At 38.6% G+C, this 26,267-nt stretch overlaps 1 protein-coding gene across 12 annotated transcripts in view; it reads right to left on the bottom strand.

Moving 5' to 3' along the window:
- Positions 1 to 14,451: 14,451 nt before the first annotated feature.
- Positions 14,452 to 26,267, bottom strand: part of LOC121311263 (rho GTPase-activating protein 12-like) — a 65,153-nt gene continuing 53,337 nt past the window's right edge. For 4 of the 12 annotated variants that reach the window (XM_041243903.1, XM_041243906.1, XM_041243926.1 and 1 more), the window contains 9 exons: positions 25,065 to 25,169; positions 22,634 to 22,732; positions 22,391 to 22,487; positions 21,345 to 21,464; positions 20,857 to 20,955; positions 20,586 to 20,663; positions 20,049 to 20,183; positions 19,397 to 19,502; positions 14,454 to 16,362 (listed from right to left, as the gene is read on the bottom strand). In XM_041243903.1, coding sequence (XP_041099837.1) covers positions 16,188 to 16,362; positions 19,397 to 19,502; positions 20,049 to 20,183; positions 20,586 to 20,663; positions 20,857 to 20,955; positions 21,345 to 21,464; positions 22,391 to 22,487; positions 22,634 to 22,732; positions 25,065 to 25,169 — 1,014 coding nt within the window. In that variant the 3' untranslated portion in view covers positions 14,454 to 16,187. Of the gene's footprint in view, positions 16,363 to 19,396; positions 19,503 to 20,048; positions 20,184 to 20,585; positions 20,664 to 20,856; positions 20,956 to 21,344; positions 21,465 to 22,390; positions 22,488 to 22,633; positions 22,733 to 25,064; positions 25,170 to 26,267 lie in introns of all 12 variants that reach the window. The other 8 variants (XM_041243901.1, XM_041243899.1, XM_041243902.1 and 5 more) reach the window with 5 other exon arrangements.

Raw genomic sequence — 26,267 nt, 5'->3', positions numbered from 1 at the left:
GTTACTGAGTGATATACCTGCAGAGACACTAAGAAAGCTCCATATGCTGCACTATGTTACAAACTCTGATGCAGCAAAGCTAATAAAATGCCCTGAACTTTCTGATACAGTGTACTGTTTTTGTTAACTGCGATGAAAGTAATGAACCTTGTTGAATTTTTTCATATGCAGTTCTACTTCCGCCACATTTTTCCCTTTTTCTTTTTGAGCTGAAACACATTTAAAATGTATCACTCCTTTTATATCTCATAAGTGCTTTCAGCTCTACAGCCCTTTTTTCAGTTAACTGTCAGTTAATGCATATGCAGGTTTGGGTGGCACAGTGTGCTTAAAAAATTGCAGCTGGGTTCCAGTGAAACCAGCCTAAAACCAACTCAAGCCAGTTCACACCAGTCAGACTGGACAGAAGATCAGCTGGACCACTGCCTGGTCATACTCAAGTCAAGCCACTCCATTGAATAGAAAAATATTACTGTAGGATACTGCTAAATAATAATAATAATAATAATAATAATAATAATAATAATAATAATAATATGCACCCAGCTGTGTGTTATTAGGTTGTAATTCTATTGAGGGGTTCTGGTTATGAATCATAAAAATGCTAGCTGGAGTGGAGAACAACATTGGAAAACAAAATTTAAAATAAATGTGTTTTCTTTTGCAATTCATTATCTTTTTTTATTTTGGGGGGGGGGGGGGGGGGGGGGGGTGGGGTGTATGGTGGGGGGCTGATACTACCTATAAATCTTAAATGAGGTTACCAGTTTTTATCAAATGGTCAAATTAGTAGTTGTGATAATATGTGTTCAGGGTAGTGACACTTCTCAGTGCTGACATTAGAATAAGTAATTCGAGAAGTTCATAGAAAAATGATCATTCACCATACATTATAATAAGAATAATTCTGTCCTGAAAGCCATTTTATTAAATTAGAATTTTGACACCTGGCTTTTATTGAGATTGCACAATGGCGTGTTTTAAGTGATGGGTTACCTCGTGATCCCGTTTCCCGCAGGTTCTAGCAGCAGGCAAATGTCTTGCTTGCTGCATGCTTCCCTCCAGCAGCAGGGAGGGCAGGATTTGCTTCACACAGGGCAGACACATGAGATCCTTTCCATTATATTCATGGTCTTAGAAGTTTCACTATAGATACCTCACATTCTTTTGCAAGTTCATACAGAATGCCTGTGTGGTATATTGTATATGGGTTATGTTTGAGTTTTTGAGTGGTGTATTGAAATGACAGTTTGTAATGGATATATTTTTGATTATTTTGTTCGACCCTTGCATGGCTTGCTCTGCACTCTGAACGCTAGTACTTGTATGGGTATGCTACTGGGACCTGTGGCAGGCCCTGCATGTTTCATCTACATATTGTGTGCTTTTGTTTATAATAAAGTATGTGTTTAATGTGGCAGTGCTGGGGTTAGAAAACGGCCAGGTGCCAATTAAGACAGGTCAAGAGAGTGGGGTTAGGGAAAAGGCTGAGAGCAGGAGGCTGTGCTTGCTGGCTCCAACAGCTAACCTTTGCTTTGGTGTTAGTTTATATGGGTTTAGTTTTGACTTGTTTGTTTAATAAAAGTGCTCAAGGCTCTTTGTGAGCCGCAATCTCCTGTCTCATGCATCTGCTATTCCTGCCGCTGTCCTTGACCTCACAGCCACCCTTCCGTGGGATCCCAAATATATATATATATATATATATATATCTATATATATATATATATATATATTATATATATATGTGCACACACACACACACACACTCACACACACACTGTATATTAAAACCATTAATTCATGGGGCTCAGTTTACCAGTGAAACACAAAACAACTGCAGCATGAAAAGTGAGACTATAAAAGGTAATGAAGTGTGTTGTAGGTTAAGGTGAATTGGCAGGAGAGTGTAACATGCAGGCTCTATACCAGACCCTGAGGGGTGCTTTCATTCCAAGCTTTCCAGCACTGAAAACCAGCAGCCTAATGACAATAATAATTTCATATGATGTTAGCTTGTGTATAAGCACTCAACAGGAATGGCACTGCTCTTAGGAAAGATCTAATTGTTCAGTGGCCTCCACTCTTAGAGGATCAATCTAATCTCAAATGTGGATATGGTTTTTGTGCAAATGCACTTCATCACCTATGCTGAAGAATTACTTCAGTGTTTTAAAAATGTAGAATCAAAGAGCACGCTGTCTTCATCCTCATTCAGCCATGCTTTGTATTATGCGCAGGAGCCTTTAGTATTACTGAAATGTATAAAATAGTTTTTCGTTTGCTCATTTTGCACATTATTTGAACAGACATTTCCTAGCGAGCACAAGACGGATTCGAAGCGCTGCAGTGCACTTGTGGTAGTTTACAGTGCATCCCGGTCTACAGTAAGAGTACAGAAGACAATCCCCAATCCATTAGCACTGTAACTGGATCACTACATCAAAGATAGCGAAACAAATTAATTGTGTGTCTATAACCTAGAAGCAGTAGCACAGCAATGTATTTCAAATAAATAAAAACATTGGTTTGTGCAGCACCAATGTGACACTTAAACAGCACTAAAATGCAAGACGTGCTAATAACAAATATGTTATTAGATTTTTCTTTCGCTCTAAATTATATTAGAGGCATATAACAATACAATATAACGATTAGCCATTAAAATCTAATTAAAAAAAAAAAGGAACAGTGTGTTTGTTACTAATCGCTAGGGGGAAATATTAGGAAAACAAGAGTTTTTTTTTTTTTAATACTGACAGACACAATTAAGCGGTTAATAACACAATACATCACTTAAGGTCCTTTCTTAATACAAACGTCTGCTCCTCTGTGGCAAGCCCAGTGAACCCTTACAATAACTGATGGTGGCTGTTATGTGAATTGTATTCAAATATGAATAGTTTTTTCTGTTGAATTTTTAAAAAGGTTTATTTTTGTTTGTTGAATAGTCATGGTTTAAGCATTTTACAACCAAATAACATTATACTATTGAAATTTATCTGCTATCTTTATCTCCAACTGCGAGCTTGGTTGTTTACTTGTGTTAGCATGCTCTACCCGAGTCGGAACCTACCCGGGCAGGACCCGGTGTCATGCGGGTTGGCTATGTGATTTCACACCGCTTTTGATAAAGCCGGGTTTACCTGGGTGACAGACACAAGTGTACAATGCACATATCAATGCCCCGGAAGCAGTTTGTTACGGACGCTTCTATCCAAGCATCTCTGGATTGAACCGTCAGCCCAAATGTTGATTAGAGCAAATGCTTCTGCCTCATGCTGCATATCAAATAAACTAAAACGTCCATACGAAAGTGAAACCTTCAGGCAGATATGGCTGTTTATTATTTTGTCGGCTTAAGAACAGCCATCATGCATCTTGTCTCGCTCAACCCGGTTCAAAGCGTGTCGACTCACATCCTGAGGTGGGTCGTTGGGACCCAGGATCGTGGTTCCACACTCCGCGGGATTGTGACCCGGGTCAACCCAGGATCATGGTTCCACACTCCGTGGGATTGTGACCTGGGTCAGCCCAGTTACCTGGTTTCACACTACATGAGATTGTGACCCAGGTCAGCCCAGATACCTGGTTTCGGGTAGCCAGGAGTGCCAGTGTGCAAGGGGCTTTAGTCGTATGATTTAGCAGTAAGTATACATAATGAACACTCTGCTGCACATATAAATGCAATGTAAGTTGGTTAATGTGCTTGCATCTGTAAATTCAGTTTCAGCTTTAAGCATTGTGATCACAATCTGCATGGCTAGCATTGTTTAGCGAGGCACCCAGTCCACCCCCCTCCTCCTGCATCTCTGAATAATGCGTCCTGTCGTCTTTCAGAAACTGTCCAGGTCAGCCAGTGGGAATGATGTGACTGGATATTTCATTAACTTTGACTAGTAACAAAAAATCAATAAAGTGAACACTTTTAAAAAAGAAAAACAGAGTAGGTTTAAGTCTAACACTTAAAGATGACGTTATCTTTACCTAAAGCTGCTTATTCCTTTTGTTCCACAATCCATCCACCTTTATCTCCCCGGCACTCAGACTGGCAGTGTGAGGGATCCAGCTTCATCAGGTTTGCACCCCCCACCCCCTTATACATTCAGAGCACATCTCCTTGATTTCCCCTGGCGAGCAGCTCGGCAGTGTAAACTGAACGTTTTACATGAGCTTCCGCTGTTTTACATCATTTAAATGCTGCAGCTTTGGAAACCTGGGAGCAATTTGCTGTCAGTCGGTCAGCTCTGTATACGTAAGCGTGCGCGATATATATATATATATATCTATATATTCTATATATATATATATATATATAATATATATATAGTTGCCTCCGGTCAACGGTACCATGAGAAACGTACTTGACATTAACACAACTTGAATGTTCTCCATATGAAAACACTTGGTGATTACCTTCTGGTGGGGGGAGGTGAACTTTGTGTTATTGTAAAACCACAGTATCCAGGCCGTGCACTGAAACTTACACACACACACACACACACACACACACACACCCCCCGCCCCGTACCAACCCACTTCCACAGTACAGTCACATTACTAATTCTCAAAATGAAAAAGACAAAGATGTACATGTGCATCTCATCCTAGCTCATGTTTGCTTGTCAGAATACCCTTAGGTGGGTATTTAAAGTGAATGTAGCTAACAAAATAATCCCAGAAATGTTCCAATACATGCACATCTTTTCACCTTATAGGTCTCAAATGTGTTTTTTTTTTTTTTTTTAAAGAAATCTGTTTTTAGCAAACATGTATTTTCAAATACATGATATCTGGTACTACACTAAGTTAAGGAAATCTCTGTTTGCAGGCTTTTGGAAAGTCTTGCACTTTCATGGGCATTTCACCTTATGAGGAAAATGGTCCCCATCTTTTCAGGGCCTTCCTTCCTGCCCTAATGACTGACATGAACTGCAGCCAATAAGATGCTCACCCCCCAAAACACCACTGAGGCTAAATGACCTAGGAATTACAAGTATATCTGATTTCCTGGAGGGCAAGGCAAGCAAACTGATAACTTTCTTTAACTAGTGCAGTACTAAAATGAAAATAAATATCGTGTGTGTCTTTCAAAACTGCACATTTGAGACCTGTATAGAGGTAAGGCCAAAGGTTTTGCATCCCCCTATAGAATGAACTCACTTTGCTTCATAAAGTCGAATGAAGCCTGCTGAATAATGTTACGTTAACATATTGAATTACATATTACTTTGTAGTTTTCCATACTTAACAAAAAACTGACAAATTGAAAAATGTGACATTTCAAAATCAAGCATGGAATACTATACTACTATTATGGCTTCTGGTAAACTTTTACAGTATTATTTTGTTGTGTATTTGATTACAAGAAGTTAAATGAAATATCTAAATTATGTTAAAATTATGTCTCAGTTGTAAAATTCTAGGTGATGCAAAACTTTTGGCCACAGCTGTAGTGAATGAAAGTGCTTGGCAGGTAAGATTTATTAAAGTACTTTCTTAGCTACAATCACTTTAAGCTTTGGAACCTTTTAAGGTGAAAAACAAATGGTCCGGTAATTTGTAATAACGTTACTGCAGTATTAGCTGTCAGCCAAAATGAGTTCAAAGTCCACATGACATACTTGCTTACATGTTTAAAGCCTGTCCAATAAGACACTGAGGACAACTTAAGGTAACCAATGAAATATGGAAGCCTCCACTTGGCCAGCCCACACTAGTGTGTCTAGCTGGTCAGCCTTCCCCACAGCTCCCGTTGAGCCCCAGGGAGTTTGTATTACAAATGCAGAAAATATTTTTACTGATGCTACTGCTCTTTAATTATTCTGTGAGAATGTGAGGGGCCTCCTGTTAATCAGCAGCATTCATTTGTAAGTCATGTTGGACACTGTTCAAGGATCATTTAAACCTGATTTGATAATGCTATTCCTTATTGACAGTAAGGAGCACAGTTCATTCTGACAAGGTCAGGACAAACATTTAAAATTCCCCTCTAAACAATAATGTCAATATTGTTGATGTAACAAAGAAGGATGTGTGCTAGTCTATTGTACAGCCGCACTTATAACTGCCAGAGAAGCAGTGCAGTGGACACAAAAATCCCATTAGCCTTTGTTTATATGATCCTCGATATAAAACTACTACGGTGTTGTTGAATTAAAAGATGCTTATGCAATACAACATTGCATTTTTATAGCACCTTTCAAAACTAGGATCTCCCAAAGCGCTAAACACATTTTAGCAGAGCAAATATGATTACAAAATAATATTTAAGAAGAAACATTTTAGCTATTAGGCAGGTATTTTCTAATATATCTGAGATCGCAGCACACCATTAAACAAGACGCAGTGCAGTGCACTCTCTAATGCCCTACAATGAGCAGTGCGTCTGAACAACTAGCTAACTCCTTCCATCTCTGACACATCTGGATTCACTTCACAAGGTAAAACCTCTTTTGCAACATTTCACAATATCGGGGTTAAACAAATATCACCGATTTCATCACTAAATTATAAACACGTCACTTCATTAACAAATAATGAAACACTGCTAGAAGTAAGCTAGTATTCAGTTAATGAACAGAAAAGTCCCCTGTTAAAATAAAGAGTAACCAATTGTGGCAAAGTGGTTGCAGTGCTCAGGTGTAGGAGTGATGCAGTGCTCAAGACAAGGACAAACAACAAAGTACTGGTGAAATGATGGTTTTATTTGTAATCCCAAGTCTGATGACAACAGTAAACAATAATGAGAACAGGCAATACACAGCGTTGCGTATTGCTCCATTTAACCCACGGGTTTAGTACTGAAATAATAGTCCCGATATTTAAACACCCACACTCAACGCAAACACGATCACAAGTCCACAGGGAGTTCTGCAGTGCTTGTGGTGCAAATACGTTAATCATGACACAAGTGCAGCAAACAAGTATATTTTTAGACACGACAAAACACTCATGATAACTGCATGGTTCTCCTTCCGGTTCAGTAACAAAGGGACAGATCACCTTGCTATGCCCTCTTGGTTAACTATTGCAACCTCTCCTCGAATCCACGGCTGCCACATCGCTTCCCTTCTGGATCGATATGGTGTGCCATAGCTCTACCCCCTTTCTAGATGGCCAACTTCTACCTAACCCTAAGAATGAATTGTCTGGCCATCCAATCCAAGACACTCTGTTCCTTTACACAGTGCCCTCATGTGTCACGAGGGAGATTTATCACCAAGAATCATTCTGTCTCTGTCACACTAATATTGTGAAAAACATGCAGACTGGTGGTCCCTCGTCTGTCTTTGTTATGCAAACAGAAACCCTGACCTTTATCTAATCATGTGCATTGATTTTATGTAGCAAAATGATGCTGCCCCAGTACTGTAAACTTCATAGCCTTGTAACTGTAATCTTCATGTTGTCTTTCAGCAAGATTTTTTTCATCTGTAAACCTCTCTCAGCTGGTGTCAGCTGACCAGGGCTACCACTGTACTGTAAAACACTCAAACTGCAGCTCACTGTTTAAATGTAGCTTCAGCCATGATGAGCAAGAGAAGATTTGAGGGCAGACAGCAGCCAAAGAAAGCTTGTGCCTGATGCTAATGAGATGGAATGGATCTCTGCAGCTTTACCTGGGTGAACAAAATGTTAAATAAATAAATACAATATGACCTGTGAGTGACATGTTACAACTAAATCAAGACAAATCAAATTCATTAAATGAAAAAGAGAAAAATTCCTTTTCATTATTGGATGGATTCAAATGAACTGTTTAGCTGGAAACATCCAAATTACTGGACAAATCCTGATAATGATATACAGAGAGATTTAATAGCTTTATAATAATAATACAAAATAAAAAAACTCTTGAGGTACAGCAGTTTACCTGGAGGCTCGGAAACCAGCCAGTATTATATCAAGTGATGCACTAACTCAGCACTTTAGCAGCAAGGTATAATTAATGTTTACTTGTCAGCCTCTTTGGATGTCAGCAATCATTGCAGACTCGGGGTGAAGGGGGAGAAGCAGAACCCCTGCTGCTCTCAGCTGTCTGGAACAATAATTATTCTGTGTTGCGGCACCACTGGGAGTCTGGCACCGTTTATCTGGGATGTCATCCACCCCCTGGTTACCTGAGATAGGGCAACCCCCAAAGCAGCCAATCACAGGCCCCCTGCTTCATTATACATGTTGGAGACAGTGATAATGGAAAGATAACACACTGTAGTTGCTCTTCTCTCTCTTGCTCTGCTTTGTGAAAGCAGTGTCTGATGACTTAATTAAGGTTTAAATAAGATCTTGTTGGAGAGACTACAGCCCTTGCTAATCTCACGTAAATATGGAAGCAATACAAGTGCATGAGGAAAGAGGAATAATCTACTCTGGCTGAGTTTCTCTTAGGAGCTGTCATTGACTAGGCGTGGAGCAGATTGGTCTGCAGGATGACTGTTTAGTGTTCATGACCTGCTGCCAAAGCCACGCTGGAATTAATTTGAATGATTTTCTTTTTTTTTCTGATAGGACCAAGAACAATTCAAAAACTGTTCTAATTACAATCAGTGGCACACATGCCTCTTGAATGAAATGCTAAGCTTGAGGCATTCAGGGCTGAGTAACACTGTGTGCTGTAACTCACTGACACAATGCTAACCATACTCTGCTTCTGCAATGGCTACCAATTCGTAAAGGACATGAGAAAAGTTACTAGATTATATCGACTTCCTCAGTAACAGTTGCTACTGTTTTGTGGTATACACAGTCTTGTCACTTGACATCTAAAGCATATTACCAGGCTAGTGCAGATCTTCCACTACCCTACTTGCACAGGGGTTGCCTGCTTCTGTGCGTGTACAGCATCAATCTTTTGGTTTCCTAGGCATACTACACATTGGCTTCAGGTTTTCCCCATCTACAACCAAGCCCCGGTGGCTTACAAAGGTCTGAAGATAATATTAATGAAATGTAAATGGTCATTTCAGTAACTCAGAAGGGGTGAACTTTATAGTGTCATGATTTACAAACACACTTTTAAATAAACAGGACATTAAACCGGTTAGGTTATGGGAGCGGGGTTATTGCTACATGTGGAAACCTGAACAATCCTGGAGCAGCACATCATAGGTCCTTATGTGCTGCCTTCCCTTTTAATAATGTCAGATTAGGCAGACACAGACTGTTTGTTTTACAGTTTGCTTTTACTTCTGCCACAGCTCACAGACTTTTCCAAAAAGCTGCTAGTATATGAATATACAAGGCTGCATTACAAATAGAGAGCTTTGTGTGTGTCAACCCTTGAAGTAACTGGAGTTTAGGACAGTTCCAAACTTTCTAAAGTTGTACAATTTTAGAAATCAGCACCAGCCATATTGGCTGAATTCTGAAAAAAATAACTAAAGAGCTTATTCACCCTTGGAGCCTACATTTAAACCAAAAACAGGCAATGTGTCAACCCATGTAAAGGACTTTCATTTGAATGAAGTCCAACTGCTGTACTGCATCAGTGTTATAACTGTGCAGGGTGTGCCCAGAACTGTGTGGTCAGAATAACAGACAAAAATTCAAAAGGCATAATAATAGGAGCATGCTATAGACCGCCAGATTCAGACGGTGAGCACAATAATCTGTTATACAATGACATTAGAAATGTGTGTAGCAAAGGAGAAGCCATACTAATGGGGGATTTCAACTTCCCCCAAATAAAATGGGAAAACCCAGTGGGTAGCGCGAAGGATGAAATAGAAATGGTGGAAATGACAAATGACTGCTTCCTAACACAATTTGTGAAGGCACCCACTAGAGGGGAGGCATGCCTTGATTTAGTCTTTTCAAATAACGAAGATAGAATAACTAAAACAGAGGTCAGAGAACCACTGGCAAACTCAGACCACAACATGGTCTCATTTGAAGTGTTTTTTAAATCCCCAAAAGTAAAGACTAAAGCTAAGGTTTACAATTTTAGAAAAGCAAACTATGAAGGCATGAAACAGAGACTAACAGAAGTAGATTGGAGTAAAATAGAGAAAACACCCACAGAAGAAGGATGGTTGTTCTTCAAAAATGTAGTACAAGAGGCGCAAAACAATTATATCCCTAAAGTAGACAAATCTAAATGTAAAACTAAATTGCCCAAATGGTTTAATAGATCAATTAAAAAAAATATTCAGCGAAAAAAGGCACTTTACAGAGCATTAAAAAAGGACCAAAAAGAAAGTACGCAGAAAGAGTACACAGAACTGCAAACGCAAGTCAAAAAGGAAGTTAGAAAGGCCAAGAGAGAAATAGAAATGAACATTGCTAAGGGAGCTAAAACCAATTCCAAAATGTTTTTCCAATATTACAACAGCAAGAGAACATTCAAAGAGGAGATTAAATGTTTAAGAGATACAAATGGCAAAATCGTAGAGGAAGAAAAAAAAATAGCAAATATGTTAAATGATTACTTTTCACAAGTTTTTACAAAGGAAGATACTGACAACATGCCCCACATGTCATCCAGTTCCTATCCAGTTTTAAATAACTTTAGCATAACTGAGGCAGAAGTGTTAAAGGGACTAGGAGCTCTTAAAATAAACAAATCCCCTGGGCCGGATGAGATCCTCCCAGTAGTACTCAAAGAAATGAAAGAAGTAATTTACAAACCGCTAACCAAGATCATGCAGCAGTCTCTTGACACAGGGGTGGTACCGACAGACTGGAAAATTGCAAACGTAATACCGATCCACAAAAAGGGAAACAAAACTGAACCAGGTAACTACAGACCAGTAAGCCTGACTTCTATTATATGCAAACTTATGGAAACTATAATAAGATCCAAAATGGAAAATTACCTATATGGTAACAGGGTACTGGGAGACAGTCAACATGGTTTTAGGAAAGGGAGATCGTGCCTAACTAACTTGCTTGATTTTTTTGAGGATGCAACATCCATAATGGATAATTGCAAAGCATATGACATGGTTTATTTAGATTTCCAGAAAGCTTTTGACAAAGTCCCGCACAAAAGATTAATTCTCAAACTGAACGCAGTTGGGATTCAAGGAAACGCATGTACATGGATTAGGGAGTGGTTAACATGTAGAAAACAGAAAGTACTGATTAGAGGAAAAACCTCAGAATGGAGTGTGGTAACCAGCGGTGTACCACAGGGATCAGTATTAGGTCCTCTGCTATTCCTAATCTACATTAATGATTTAGATTCTGGTATAGTAAGCAAACTTGTTAAATTTGCAGACGACACAAAAGTAGGAGGAGTGGCAAACACTGTTGCAGCAGCAAAGGTCATTCAAAATGATCTAGACAAGATTCAGAACTGGGCAGACACATGGCAAATGACATTTAATAGAGAAAAGTGTAAGGTACTGCATGCAGGAAATAAAAATGTACATTATAAATATCATATGGGAGATATTGAAATTGGAGAAGGAATCTATGAAAAAGACCTAGGAGTTTTTGTTGACTCAGAAATGTCTTCATCTAGGCAATGTGGGGAAGCTATAAAAAAGGCTAACAAGATGCTCGGATACATTGTGAAAAGTGTTGAATTTAAATCAAGGGAAGTAATGTTAAAACTGTACAATGCACTTGTAAGACCTCATCTTGAATATTGTGTGCAGTTCTGGTCACCTCGCTATAAAAAAGATATTGCTGCTCTAGAAAGAGTGCAAAGAAGAGCGACCAGAATTATTCCGGGCTTAAAAGGCATGTCATATGCAGACAGGCTAAAAGAATTGAATCTGTTCAGTCTTGAACAAAGAAGACTACGTGGCGACCTAATTCAAGCATTCAAAATTCTAAAAGGTATTGACAGTGTCGACCCAAGGGACTTTTTCAGCCTGAAAAAAGAAACAAGGACCAGGGGTCACAAATGGAGTTTAGAAAAAGGGGCATTCAGAACAGAAAATAGGAGACACTTTTTTACACAGAGAATTGTGAGGGTCTGGAATCAACTCCCCAGTAATGTTGTTGAAGCTGACACCCTGGGATCCTTCAAGAAGCTGCTTGATGAGATTTTGGGATCAATAAGCTAATAACAACCAAACGAGCAAGATGGGCCGAATGGCCTCCTCTCGTTTGTAAACTTTCTTATGTTCTTATGTTCTTATGTTCTTAACTACTTGGAGGTATTTGACCACAGAAAAGTTCATGAAGTGTACTACAGTTACCTGAAAAGATATTCCACATCTTGAAAGGCTCAGGATGTAAAGTGGCCAGTAATCCAAGGGAATAATAATGTTTTTTCTAGCTTAGGAACTGCAACTCCTCACCACAAGTTTCTACCAAGGAGTCAATATTCTGCAATCCATTTTCATAATGCATTATATCAGGGGTGCCAAGTGTCACTTAATAGGATGTTTGGTATTGTGGGCAGCAGTGTTTCGATTCCTACAGACCCCAGAAACAACCGAGTGCTTAAATGAGAAGGGCAGAAGAATGTTGCAGTTCAGTGTTTGTTTGTTTATATTATTTATATATATTATATTATATATATATATAAAATAAACAAACAATATATATATGTAGACACACACAGTATATATAAAAATTTCAGTGCCTTGTGCATTTAGAAACATCCACAAAAATGTCCATCTGGATGCGAGTGCTCTTAAAGCATTGTACAAATAACAGTGCCAGGTCTTGTTACAACCTTCCCATTCTATTAAATATTGCTTTCTTAAAATCCTGTTCAGTGTAGTTTACATGACAACCTACTTCCTGCAAGCTTCAGTGCCACCAAATACTAAATGGCAAGCAGCCCATGAGGGCATGGTTTGGACATCTCCACCTGCCCAGTTTAATTACTGTAAATTAAAAGTGTGAATGCTTAATTTAATTTCACAAAAGTTTGCTAGTTTAAGATTCATGAATATCTAACCTTTAGAACTACAATCTAAAAAATACATTTTTAATATAAACTGGAAAGAGGTTCTGTGTTAATTGAGCAGCTATACAAAACACGTCGCCAACAAACTCAGCAGCGTATTTAAGAAACCAAAAACACCTGTGCTGTAGAAAAAAAAAAAAAATTAGTGATCCATTTTCATAGAGATGTACCTTAGGTGCTTTGGTTCGAGATAGAATATGCAATAGCTGAAAAACATTCGAAAAAATAAAATGCTCTGAATAAATACTGCCGCCAGCTTTCCAGCCAACGCTTATCAACAACAGACACAACTGTCTGTCGGGTAATTTAACACTTTGTCTCGTTTCATCTTGATCTGGACAGTATGCAGTGCAAGTGAGTGGGAAATGTCTTCAGTCATCATGTAAATAATATCCGTCCTTTGGATGAGATGTAAAACCGAGGCACTATTGTGACTCTGCAGCAAGAGTTGTGATGCACAGTTCACCCAAATCACTCTTAAGTCAACCTTTGAACTAATTAAAGGGATTTAAAAAATATTTGTACCCCAACAGCTGTGAGCACCACTCAACTACCCTACAGAAAACAGACACTTGTTATAGAATAGCGTACAGCAGTGTTCAAGCAGCGTCTGTTTTTACTGGTAGATATTTTGATTTAGTTTAGGGATCTGGCAATAAACAATCCATAACAATGCTATTAACTATACTATAAAAAATTATAGATTATGATTAGAAATAATAATGCATGGCAATACATTGTACACAATTACATTAATAATTTATAACTACTAATAAAGGATCCCTAAAGATTTTCCATTATAAAGGTAGATTACACATTGTATTAGCAGTACGTAAAATCAAAACAAAAACAGAGTTCAGTTTATTAATTCACTGACACCATCATTTATCACCCTTACTGTTGCTATATTTGGCTCTGAGATACTTGGCATTAACAATTCACATTTTATTAATTCCACTACTACACCCAACACATTAGCAGATGGTTATATTAAGTTCTGCAGGATTAGAAATTTCCACTAGTCCTGCACCCAGTCCTGGATTCCCCTTGCTTAGGTGTATTATTCAAATCAACAGGTGCCAAGAGTTTGCACAATCAGGCCCCTGCTAAATCTGCTCTGAACTGATCACACTAGTCATTTAAATAATGATACTACTGATGGTAGTTAGAAACTCAGGACTGGGTGTAGGGCTGGTATAAGTTTCTAACCCTGACACCTTCATGTTTTCAGTCATCATATGACTTAGGACTTAAAAAGCAAAAATCAGACAATGGTGGATGTGCATTTAACCCCCTGGGCCTTTAAAAAAAAACAATCAATTAATTTAATGAATTAGTCATTTAGCATTCACTTTTATCCAAAGCGACTTACAGAGACTAGGGGGTGAACTATGCATCAACAACTGCTGCTGCAGTCACTCACTTACAATAGGATCTTAGTTTTGCGTCTCAGCCAAGGCACAGAGCATATAGAGGTTAAGTGACTTGATCAGGGTCACACAGAGTCAGTCAGTGGCTGAGCGAGGACTAGAACCGGGGTCTTCCTGGTATCAAGCCCTTTTCTTTAACCACTCCTTTGGAATGCCGTCATCACTTGGGCCCTGGGATAATGAAAATAATTCCAAACAGACTTGAACAGAAAACACGGTGTTTTTTTTTTTTTTTTTTTATTCAGATTAGACATAGCAATGTCACAAACAGCAGTTAGTCTAGAAAATTACATAAAAAAATGTGCCGCTGACCATGCTCCCAGTAACAGATAAACTTCCCAAACCAATTTTTCTTTTTTTTAAACAATCAGTCTATGTTATTGAATATTTATATATAAAAAATAAAAATTAAGGTGATTATTTTTATTTATTTATTTATTTTTTTAACTACCATCACTCACCACAAAAGCATACATACAAAGTTTACTTCTGGTTAGAGATTTGTACAATAGATTCCACTAGGCAATTTCTCAAAATTAAGCTGCACATATTAATCATTTTATAAGGCTGTTTGCAATGTACCACCTATTTGCCACAAGTCTATTCAATACTATTTCCAGTATCATTTTCTTAACAAACAGGTAATATAGGCCTGGGAATGGGAGATAAGAAAAATTAAAAGACAGAAAGTGCACAAAGTTAGTACTGATCTGTAATAAAAGTTGCATGTACTCAGGAACTCAAACACCCTTTTAATCCTAACCCAGCAAAGCACCAGAAAATACTGTCTTAAAGCTAAATGGCTTGAAAATAAACTTATTGCAGGAGTGAAGCCTACATTAGTTCATGAAACTATACATTAAATCTATTTACACTTGCTAATGGTGATCAGACCATTAGCTTATTTACAACACATTTCATAACACAGGTTTTGATTATTTCCTCAGCATTTAAGACATTTCAGTTGTACATGACTGGCTGACACTGGGACCAGAGTTTCCATTTAACTCAGGGACATATTTATAGAGCATTGGCACAATGATAAATGCATAGAACTGCAATGTGCTAATTCCATATGAACATGCGTCCGCCCCCCCCCCCCCCCCCCCCCCCAATGCTTTAACAGGATTAACTTGTTTTTGATCAGTAGTAGTTTAACAAGTGCTCTACAATACTGTGAACATTTCCAGTATAATAATAATAATAATAATAATACAAAACAGAACCCAGGTACCCTAGAAGTAGGATACTCTCTTCTTTTCAGCACATCTAAGTCTATGATATTTATTTAGATGAAATAAAGGTGTGCTGTCATGCACTGCCGGGCAGCAATGTGCCTTCGGATTGTGATGGGCTGAGGAATCCTTCCAGCCAGAGCGGTCACTGTGCAGAAAGCATGTACATGCACACAAACAGCAACACTCACAACAGAACACTTTATCCAGATGAAAAGCTAACAATAACAACCTTTATTTTTTCATTTTCTATATCGCTGACGGAAACCACTGCCTTCTGGCATGGATGTGCAGTGAACACCGTTGAGACGTCCAATTGCCAATACTGGCCAAGGAATCCAGTGTATGCAACTTCCCCGCAATACTTACTTGTATTTGCAACTTAGGCTAGGATTAATCTCTATTAACTGTACCAACTTGTTAAGTATTCGTAATGGATTCATCCATTTTCAGTAGGGTATACACCACACGCTCCTGAAATAACAGCATCTACTTGCAGGAATGGCAACCAAAAGACAAAATACAGCTCCAAAACATTAAGTGAAAAGGTTTTAGAACTTTTTTCTCCTTGCTTGGTCCATAGCATAAGTCACAAGTGTAAGCTCTGATTGCATGGTACATAGCTTGGCAAGTCTGTCCCCTTCTCATGCAGTTTTACCTGCCGAAAATGCTCTCGTACTCCAGTAGGATCAATTCTACGATCTGGTTCTGATACACCATATGTACTGCAATGTTTCCAGTCTCTGTCTCGGGTCTTAGAAGAGTCGGACCAAACACTATAGCAACACTTTGAGTGTTCATACGGTTCTCTTCTCCATGCTCTATAACTCTGAAACAAAAAGACATTCACAGATAAATGTAACATCACACATTCATTACAGTCTTCTTCAAGCACTCATGAGCAACTCTGTTTAGGTAGATCAAACATATCCTAACAGAAAAGGAAAAAGCAAATTCATGCAACCTTTCCATTGTGTTATTTATAGCAGTGGCTCTCTAACTATTTGGACCTCGCCCCCTTTCCTCTTGTCTGTGGTACTTGATGCCCCCCCCCCCCCCCCAAAATGTGCTTATACAAAAAAAAAAAAAAAAAAAATCGAACAGGTCCTGATGCAGCAAAGCATCACCAAATCATGACAATACCATCGCCATGCTTGACCGTTGAGGTTCTTAACAATAAAGCCGAAACTAAAATGCTTTAATTTGCTTCGAAATAATTTTAAACTGGTTAATAAGACTAGCAAGCACTGGCAAAATCAGCAGAGTTTTATACGGTGCAGAAATACTGTTATTTTTACGTTTTGTTTATGGACTTTGCGATACCTGCGCAGTGGGTTAGGGTAATAGTAGGTAGTAGTTGTATCTACAATGTATCGAGAACAACAAATCAACCATTTTGTTACAGACTTTCCAACAAGTCTGGTATAAACTTTGGCTGGTATTTAAATCCTTGTGGGGGGGGGGAAAAAAAAAAAAAAACACACCACAAATGCTTAACATAAAAAAAAAAAGAACAGTCCTACTACAGTATCAGGTGCAGTTTACATCGCCTCTGGGTTTCTGATTGCATCAATTGCAGATTTTTTACATCCATTGATGGAAATGTACGGTCGTCTTAATGTTTTCAAGCATACAGGCTTCATCACTACCATTCTCATACTCACTTTGACATCTGATACATTATTCCCCTGGCCCAACGCTTCTTTAACCTGTTCTGTGTACCAGTCTGAGAGGGCAGGATTGATTGGTGGAAGTATTATTGGCAATCCAATTGAAACCACCAATAAAGCCAAAATAAATTCTCTGCCAGTTACATGATAGGTTGTATGCGGTAATAAAATTAAAAAACTCTGAAGCTTCTAACATCCATCCACCCTTTTCCAGGATACAGTCCATGCCCCCTAGTTTGAGAACCACCAATTTGTAGGGTGCAGATATGACCAGGTTTCATGCCTTTAATTCAAATATACATTCTCATTTAAAAGCAAGAGTGAAATGTAATTTCTATTAAAAACCCCACAGCAGTACTGACGCACTGAGGAGTCACGTGATTGATTATTTTTATATCAATCCATGTAGGCCAACCATACTCGATCTTGTCATTTCAAATACTGCATAAATGAATGTTAGTATATTAGTAATTCCTATAAACATTCAGTGCAACGATTGAAAATAACTACAGCGACACCAAATTTACAAAGAGCTGTTTTATTTGGTCTTGTGGTGGCTGTGGACAAAGTAATCTGAAACACTGCTGTGAAAAGCACCTTCTTCAGTGAAGCACAGGGAACTGCTTTTATACAAATTGAAGTCAAAGTTTTCCACTGAGTGCAATATTTCAGCATGTCTAATTGGAATGCTTAATTGCACAGGGCATTTGTGCAGTCACTTCAAATCACTGCAAGTGTCAATCTGCAGGCTCAACATGTCACTGAAAATGCTCTTATACTAAAGAACAAAAGGAGGAGGATCGTGCCAATTAGGACAAAACACCAATTATGGATCTGCTTACAAGACATCATGAGTAATCAATACTGGTGTGCCGCTTTGAAACTGAACATTTATAATGTTTCTACACTTATCAGCAGGCATGCATCCACAGTGACCTTTCCTGTTCTTGCTACTGTGCAATCAACTCTTGGCTGAAAACTAAAGCAACATAAACCTTTAGACAGCCAGGTCAGACAAAACAGTGGTTCTGGCAACAATCTGATCCAAGGCAAGGTTTTGCACAGGTATTTGTAACCACTAATAACGGATCCCTTAAGATCCCTAAACTTGTCTATTACTAATTAACGGAATGGGGTTCAGTGTATTAAAAATGGAGGGCAACTGAGTGAGTGGAGATGGAACAGCAAGTCTTCATTTAAAAAAAGCCTGATCCTCATCCTGCTCCATGCCTTACTTTACTTCTAAGGAAACTTTTCTTCTCATCTCCAGACTGAATTACCATGTGGATGAAGCATTCTCAGAATGTGAGATCGAGTGGGATGTAATCACATCTTCATTTATCAAACTCCCTCAGCAACATGTTTACATTCTTTAATACATCTTCCTACCTCACTATGATGTTGAAATTGTACTATATTATATCACCTATGTTATGACTGGAGTCTTGTTTAAGGTACAGTACTTTCGTACGTGAATCTGGAATTTGAGCACCTAGGAAATAAAGACCATGTGTAAAAGACTGTATATACATTACTAATATATATATATATATATATATATATATATATATATATATATATATATATATATATATATACAGGTTAGGTTCAAAACCAATAAACAAACACTTTCACCATTTGGCTAATTTTAGAAATTTTTTCAGTTATGTTTAAGGAGTTGACACTATATTTAAACATTACCTACCAAATTCAAGATTATTACTATTATTTTTTAAATACATATAGCATTTGTATAGTATTGTTGCAGCCTGAATGCAGTTTTCCCACAGCCCCCCTAAACTGAATAAGAAAGAGCCTTGCCTTGATAACGGTAGCAGTTTGAATCTGTATTAAGACAGATAATGGGGATGTTTTTTTTTCTTCCAAAACACCACCTTTTGTGCAACCACTGAAGCCACTTCTCAATATAAAGTGCTAACTATAAATAAAGTGTAAAGCAAACCACACACACTTCTGATTTCTGTTTCATTAATAAATCAGACTTTAAGACAATTGCTACTGGCTTTACCAGACCAACCATGTCATCCTTAATTATTTAACTGAACAGCCCCTGGATGACTCAAAGGTCTTTAATTGTTTAATGCAGCCTGTAATTGATGATGTGAGTGGTATGAGTTCCAGGAGTATAGCCACTGTGCCTAACATACATAGGGAGAACACATAGACACTTACTTTCTGAGGTGTTTGAAGAGTGCCTGCATGGTGTCCTGGTTAGGTTTTGGCAACTGCTTGATTAAGTCATTTATAGACTGCACACGCTGCTTGTAATCCTGACTTTCTGGGTGGGGAAGAAAAAAAAAAGCACATTAACAATGTTTATATGGAGCTGGTGAAATGTTATTTGCTACCAGACTTAAAGTGAAGCAAGACACCACTCTGTGGATAAACCAAGTACTGCACTGTGTGGAAATCAAGGAACACACACATTCACATTTAATACCACATACAAAATAAAGCCCAGTACAAGATGACATGTGAATTTATATTCCACAGGTTTACTGATCTGGAAGTTTGCAGTTTCCCCACCCCTACCAACAATGCAAGTTCTATATGTTGTGCAATAATACCAGACAGAGGGACTTGAGAGATTTACCAACTAGGTTCTCAACATCACGTTCTCCAATCACAGGGAAAGTTGTTCTGGTGCAGGGGATATTACTTTAAGCATCTGACGACTCAAGCATCATCGTACAGTACACGTATAGATTTTCTCATTACTTTTTAGAAAAGAATGGTGCTTTATTTCTCCAGTGCAAAGGATTGTTAACACTGGACCCTTGTTTAATGCTTGGGTGCCCAGCACTCAATTGTGTGTCATACTTACTGATAGCACTGACAAAGTCATTGAAGTAGTTATGTGTAAAGAGAGGCTCGGGCAGTTCTCTAAAGAACATCTTCAGCGCTCCAGTGATGACATGAGTATCTTCCCATTTACTATCCTTCAGGTCCACATTCTCATCTGCAGCAGGAAAGCAGTACAAGTGTTAATCTCCAATGTTGGTGAGGCAAAAAAAACCCTGCTAAAGTGGGCATTGCATTCTGATCATTTACTACTTGAGAAACATGAGATGCAGACAATGTTCTTTTTCTTATTCATTTTAGTACTGTGTTCTCAAATTCTCAACCCTTTTTTCACATTACAAACGGATGGGGCTAACTCGAGAGAATCCGGAAGCCCAATTCATCTTCCCTGTGGAAAGGAAAAATCTGAAAGCCAAGCTGCAAAACGCTTTCAGGGAAGGCAGAACAGTTTAACTACAACCTCTAATACCCCCTAAAAAAGTAGGCAGTTGGAGTTGATTAATGTTTTATCCAAGGGCAGAAATGCTTATATATCTGTCTCAACAGCAAAATCACTTACCGTGATTTATAGCGAATCGTAGCTTCTGTATCACAGCCAGGTTTCCACTTACTCTGTACAAACCATCAACATTTAAACCTGAAAAAATAAAAAAAAAATATGAATCTTCCCTGTCACTCCATTAATGTCTCATCCTTAGAATTCTTACAGACTGCATACAGTGCTAAAATTATAGCTCAGTTAATAGCAATACATGTTACAGGTACTATTAAATGGAAGTAAAATTAAATCAATCAACTTTTTTAAATGACATTCAAATAAGTACACTTACCGTTGTTTTCTAAATGATCAATACACATCCTAACAAAGTGTGGCACAGTAGAGTTCTCCCTCTGACAGAGGCTGGTCAGGTTACATCCAAATACTTGATCTGTTACACACACAAAAAAAAAGAGAAAATCCAATAAATGGGGCAGTTAAACATTCTGAATGCATGCTCAAAAGCGCAAATGTGTTTATATTTAATATTTTCCATTAGTCTTGTATTCTAAGTATGGTCTGTGACGTCTGATCTAACTAATACAAAGAGCCACTTAAAAACAAACTTTGGTAGCTAAACTATAAGCGTAGCTAACTACATGTATTGCTCATGAAAAACAGTCAAGTCAGACAGGGAGATAATGAGCTGCAATTGCACCTGTGCTAACTTGTAGCCCACGGGGTATATACTGAATTGGGATATCTAAATCCACCAGTCACTTACTGGATAGATAAGACAGCAATGATTTGGTTGAACATGTGACCAATTCATTCCTTTACCTTTAATGTAGCCCTTGTCTCTGACTGCCTGCAGTGTGGGTCGGCGAGTCAGGAATTTCTTCAGTTTTACCCTGGTCTTCTTCTGGTCTGAAGAATCTATACTGATAGAGTTCTTCATGGCTAGAAGACAGCATAGTAGATTTCACATACAGAGTCCACACACACATCCCCTGCCTCAGCAGTAAACAGAAATGTAGAGCTACAATGAACATACAAAAGTCTAGCACTATAACCTGCATTCCCCATATACGCAAATAAAAATGAAAGTTTGGCAGCCTCCTTGCGCCCCAGATTCTGATGTCAAATTCTAGATGGACAGACTTCACAGGCTGCCAGCAAGTGTAGGGACATGGACCCCCCAGCAGGGATAATTAGTGATGCTGCACTGCTCAAGGTAAACCAAATTAGTTTGAAATGAGTTAAGAAAAGCTGAAGACGGTAACACACAAGCCAGTTTGGTAAAGAAAAGCTAATCGATTGACCCAAAGAGCGTCATGCAGCATTTAAATTAAAATAAATAGGATACGTCAGTAAGGTAAACATTTCATGAGGGTACAGCAGGATTCAGGATCAGGCTCACAAAATGGGTGTGTCTAATGCAAACTCACCGGTATGGTCTGCATTCATTTAGACTGTATTTCTGTCGTCTGACAGGAAATGAGTAATAATTACTCAACATATCCTACTGTGATCGAACTCTGACAGAGCTTACAGAGTAATGCACCTGAACAGAAGCCCGAGGGCCTGGGTTCAGCATCAAGCAGTTATGCTGGTTCCTCCCAGGAGCTGCTTAATTACCATAGAAGTATATTCCCTATGGAATACACCCACACAATGCTGTATATATAAAATTAGAGCCATCAGTATTGTGACAAAGTAGACGTCATTAACTTACATATTTACTTATTAACAGCATCTCCTTATACTCCCAGATACCTCTAGTATTTCTGCAGGACAGTGGTAATTCAAACAACCAACACCCTTTTTGGGCAGGACTAGGCCACATATTTCTGCTATAGATACCACAGTGCTTGAGAGACACTCACCGCGTGATTTCTTCGAGTCTCTGCTGTCCTTGTCGTGTTTATCGGCTCCAGGAGACTCTGGCATGTCCTCTTCGATTGCTTCGTCAGACTCCCAAGCCTGAAGAAAAATGAATGACATTTCAAAAACAGCCCTGATAGGACTTTCTTTTACTTTAAGGTGCTTACTTATGTGCAAAAATGAGCTTAAAATCAAACCCCAACCAAAGCACCTACCAATCACGTCCAGTTCATAAATATACTTACATGAGTACTTATCATCTCTCCCAGTGCTTTGTACCAGTCGTTGATAACAGTATCATTTTCAGACTGAATTAGCAGCTCAGTTCCTTGCCGTGTTTTTAGCTGACAAATAAATTAATACAATTCGTCAAAATGAAACACAAATGCAGAAACACACTGGCTGCAGCATGTTAAAATGTTACATTACACTATGTAACACAATTTTTGTTCCTGGGTAGTAAGCGTTATTTCCTAATTGCTTATGCCTCAAAAGTATAGAAAATGGCTATTATTCCCCACAAACTTTGCTTTTGTGACCAGGACAATGATATTTTGAAATTTACCTATTTCCAATGAGAAAATGGTCTTTTCGATCACAAAGTCAGAAAAAAACAACATATGAATCCAAATTAACACGTATTTATACTGAAGTAATATAAAAATGACTACAAAAGATTTAGAAGCAAGCAGTTTTTCGAGATTTACGATTATACTGTAAATCACTTTCACGAATCAGCCCCCAAATGTAGTCTCCCATCATGTTCTCGTTATACTGTCATTGGTAGCGGCGTTCAAAGTCCAGTATATCCTGGTGGAAGCGCTCGCCTTGCTCCTCAGAGTACGCTCCCATGTTCTCCTTGAATTTATCAAGATGAGCAGCAAGGATATAGACTTTGAGGGACATCCTACAGCCCATTGTGCCGTAGTTCTTCACCAGAGTCTCAACCAGCTCCACATAGTTTTCGGTCTTGTGATTGCCCAGGAAGCCCCGAACCACTGCGACAAAGCTGTTCCAAGCCGCTTTCTCCTTACTAGTGAGCTTCTTGGGGAATTCATTGCACTCCAGGATCTTCTTTATCTGTGGTCCGACGAAGACACCGGCTTTGACCTTTGCCTCAGACAGCTTAGGGAAGAAGTCTTGAAGGTACCTGAAGGCTGCCGACTCCTTATCTAGAGCTCCGACAAATTGTTTCATAAGACCCAACTTGATGTGCAGTGGTGGCATCAGCACCTTCCGGGGGTCCACCAGTGGCTCCCACTTGACATGGTTCCTCCCCACAGACAACTCGGTCCGCTGTGGCCAGTCCCGCCTGTGGTAGTGCGCCTTGGTGTCCCTGCTGTCCCAAAGGCAAAGATAGCAGGGAAACTTGGTAAAACCGCCTTGGAGACCCATCAGGAATGCCACCATTGCAGCCTCTTGATGCCATCTCAGAAAAATGCAGATATGTATCCACTTAGGCAGCTGGAACTAAACTGAACTGGTGGGCTTAAGGCCTCTGTATTTATACTACTATTTATATTACTGGAAAGTTCTAGAAGTTACTCCAAGTTTACTCAGCACTGAATCTATCTGGAATGTTCTGATAAATAGGTAAATTTCAGAATATCACTGTCCTGGTCACAAAAGCAAAGTTTGTGGGGAATAATAGCCATTTTCTATACTTTTGAGGCATAAGCAATTAGGAAATAACACTTACTACCCAGGAACCAAAAAAAAATAAAATAAATTGTTACATGGTGTTATTGCAGTACATGCAAGCTACACAATAACTCGCCTTGCAAAGCAAAGACACAGCACTAGGGGGAGCCAAAATACAAAAATACAAATAAGGAGCAACAAATCTCACAGTTAAAATAAAACAAGAAGTTGTACAAAGAAATACATATGATTCAAGGACTTTATTTTCTGGCATACAGTGTGTACACATCACCTTTAAATATACTGTTCATTATTATATATATATATATATATATATATATATATATATATATATATATATATATATATATATATATATAAAAACAAACAAACCCAAAAAAAAAAAAAAAACAGGTTTCGTTGTTTATCCATCAACAGTCCAAAGCACCTTTGACCAGTTCCACAATACAATTTCTTTGTTCTCGTGCATATTTTAGCCTTTTAGTCTTGTCCCCCTTTATTACGAGGTATTCTTACTGCAACACATCCTTTAAGTCCTGATTTCAGGAGTGACCTTTGTACTGTTGATTTGATGGACGACGACACCTGTGCCTTCTGCCAGTTCTGTTGTTAATTCAACACACGTCTTCTTTCTATTCCTTAAGGATATAATCTTCAAGTATTGCTCATCCTTGTAAGACAGCTTTTTGGGTCTTCCAGTCTTGGGTTTGTCAATTACAGATGATGCTTCTCTGTACCTCATGATTATTTGCCAGATACCAAACCTTGAAAATCGAGTGATGCAAGCTATTTCACTGTTTTTCCTTTATGCAAGTCAAGATTGTTTTAACAGTAGAAAACACTAGTGGAGGCTTTGAGTAAATTGTTGATGCACATAAAGCATCAGAGTAGAAAAACGCAACATGTCTAAGAATTTTGCACAGCAGTGTGTGTATGTGTATAATGTGTAAATGTTTTTATACAAGGGAATATGGGCCAATCACTTCAGAAAAAACAGAAATAAAATAAATGTACCTCCAGGACACGTTTCTTGCTGGATTTGTCTTTTGAAGCCCATTCCAAGATCGCCCCTCTAAGATCCACAGTAAACTCGGGTTTAGATTGACTGCCCCCAAACTTCTGACGAGAAAGACAAACAAAAACAATAAAAAAAGCAGAAGCACCTCCCCATCTTTATAGAGAAACATTGCATGACTGAATGTATCATCATTACACAGTAGAGATAATAATGGAGAGTCTAATCACTGCCCACAGGGCAGGAAACCGTCTTGTGAACAGATGGGTCTGGTCAGGTAGCTTAGTTAGGAATGCCCTCAGCCACACCTCACCCAAGAGAAAACAGTAAGACTAGGCTGTCCCAAAAGGCATGCTGTAACTTATCAACCCTCTTATCCCCAGGAAAGCAAAGAGCACCCCTCCCCTTCACCACAAACCATTCCCCTGCTGCACTCTTCTCACTATAGCAAAGGAACTCCCACTGGCTCCGGATTGTAAAACATGCACAGCCTCTTCATTAATACATACATTATCAGCAGCCACTGTAAAATTAACACGCACTGCACATTAGCAACACTTTCCAGTCTCTACATAATGAAAGCATTTCAACATGCCACCTTTATACTGTCTTGTCATAGCGAGTATCACCACACATTTGTATTACTGGTGCATTCCTGTCATTGCCTCCTCTGAAGTGTAATGCATGGCTCAGGGGGGCATAGAGAGAAATCGATATTGAGCAATGTGGTTTTTTTTAAATATTTGCCCCAGTATTTCACTGCCAATTCACCACATATATGACATCTGTACCTTGTTTATGTTGCAGACTATCGATACAAAGAGTCAGGTTACTTCAGGGGCACCCTGTTTTTATTAAGATTGAATATTCACAGCTATAGGCTTTGTTAACTACAATCTTTGTACTATGCTACTCAAAGAGGAATGGGTTTGTTTTGTAAGGTAGGACCAACAATGATCAACAGTTTTAACTCAGCGGTTGTTCAAAGGTGCTTTTTTCAGCTTTCTGACAAGCCTCAAATACAATTCTGTGCAAAGTGGTTCCTTTTGTAGATTGGCTTTGGAATTTTGCCCTGCATTCCCCTTATTTTAAACCAAGATCAGCAAGTGAATAACGTTTACTCACCGCTGTCCTCCTCCTCCTCCTAATTCATTATATTGTGAGCTACTTTAGTTATCCAGTTGTTTTCTACAATATAGGCA

The sequence above is a fragment of the Polyodon spathula genome, chromosome 3, assembly GCF_017654505.1.
Source record: "Polyodon spathula isolate WHYD16114869_AA chromosome 3, ASM1765450v1, whole genome shotgun sequence".
NCBI lineage: Eukaryota > Metazoa > Chordata > Actinopteri > Acipenseriformes > Polyodontidae > Polyodon > Polyodon spathula.
This window is presented reverse-complemented; position numbering and strand designations above follow the sequence as displayed.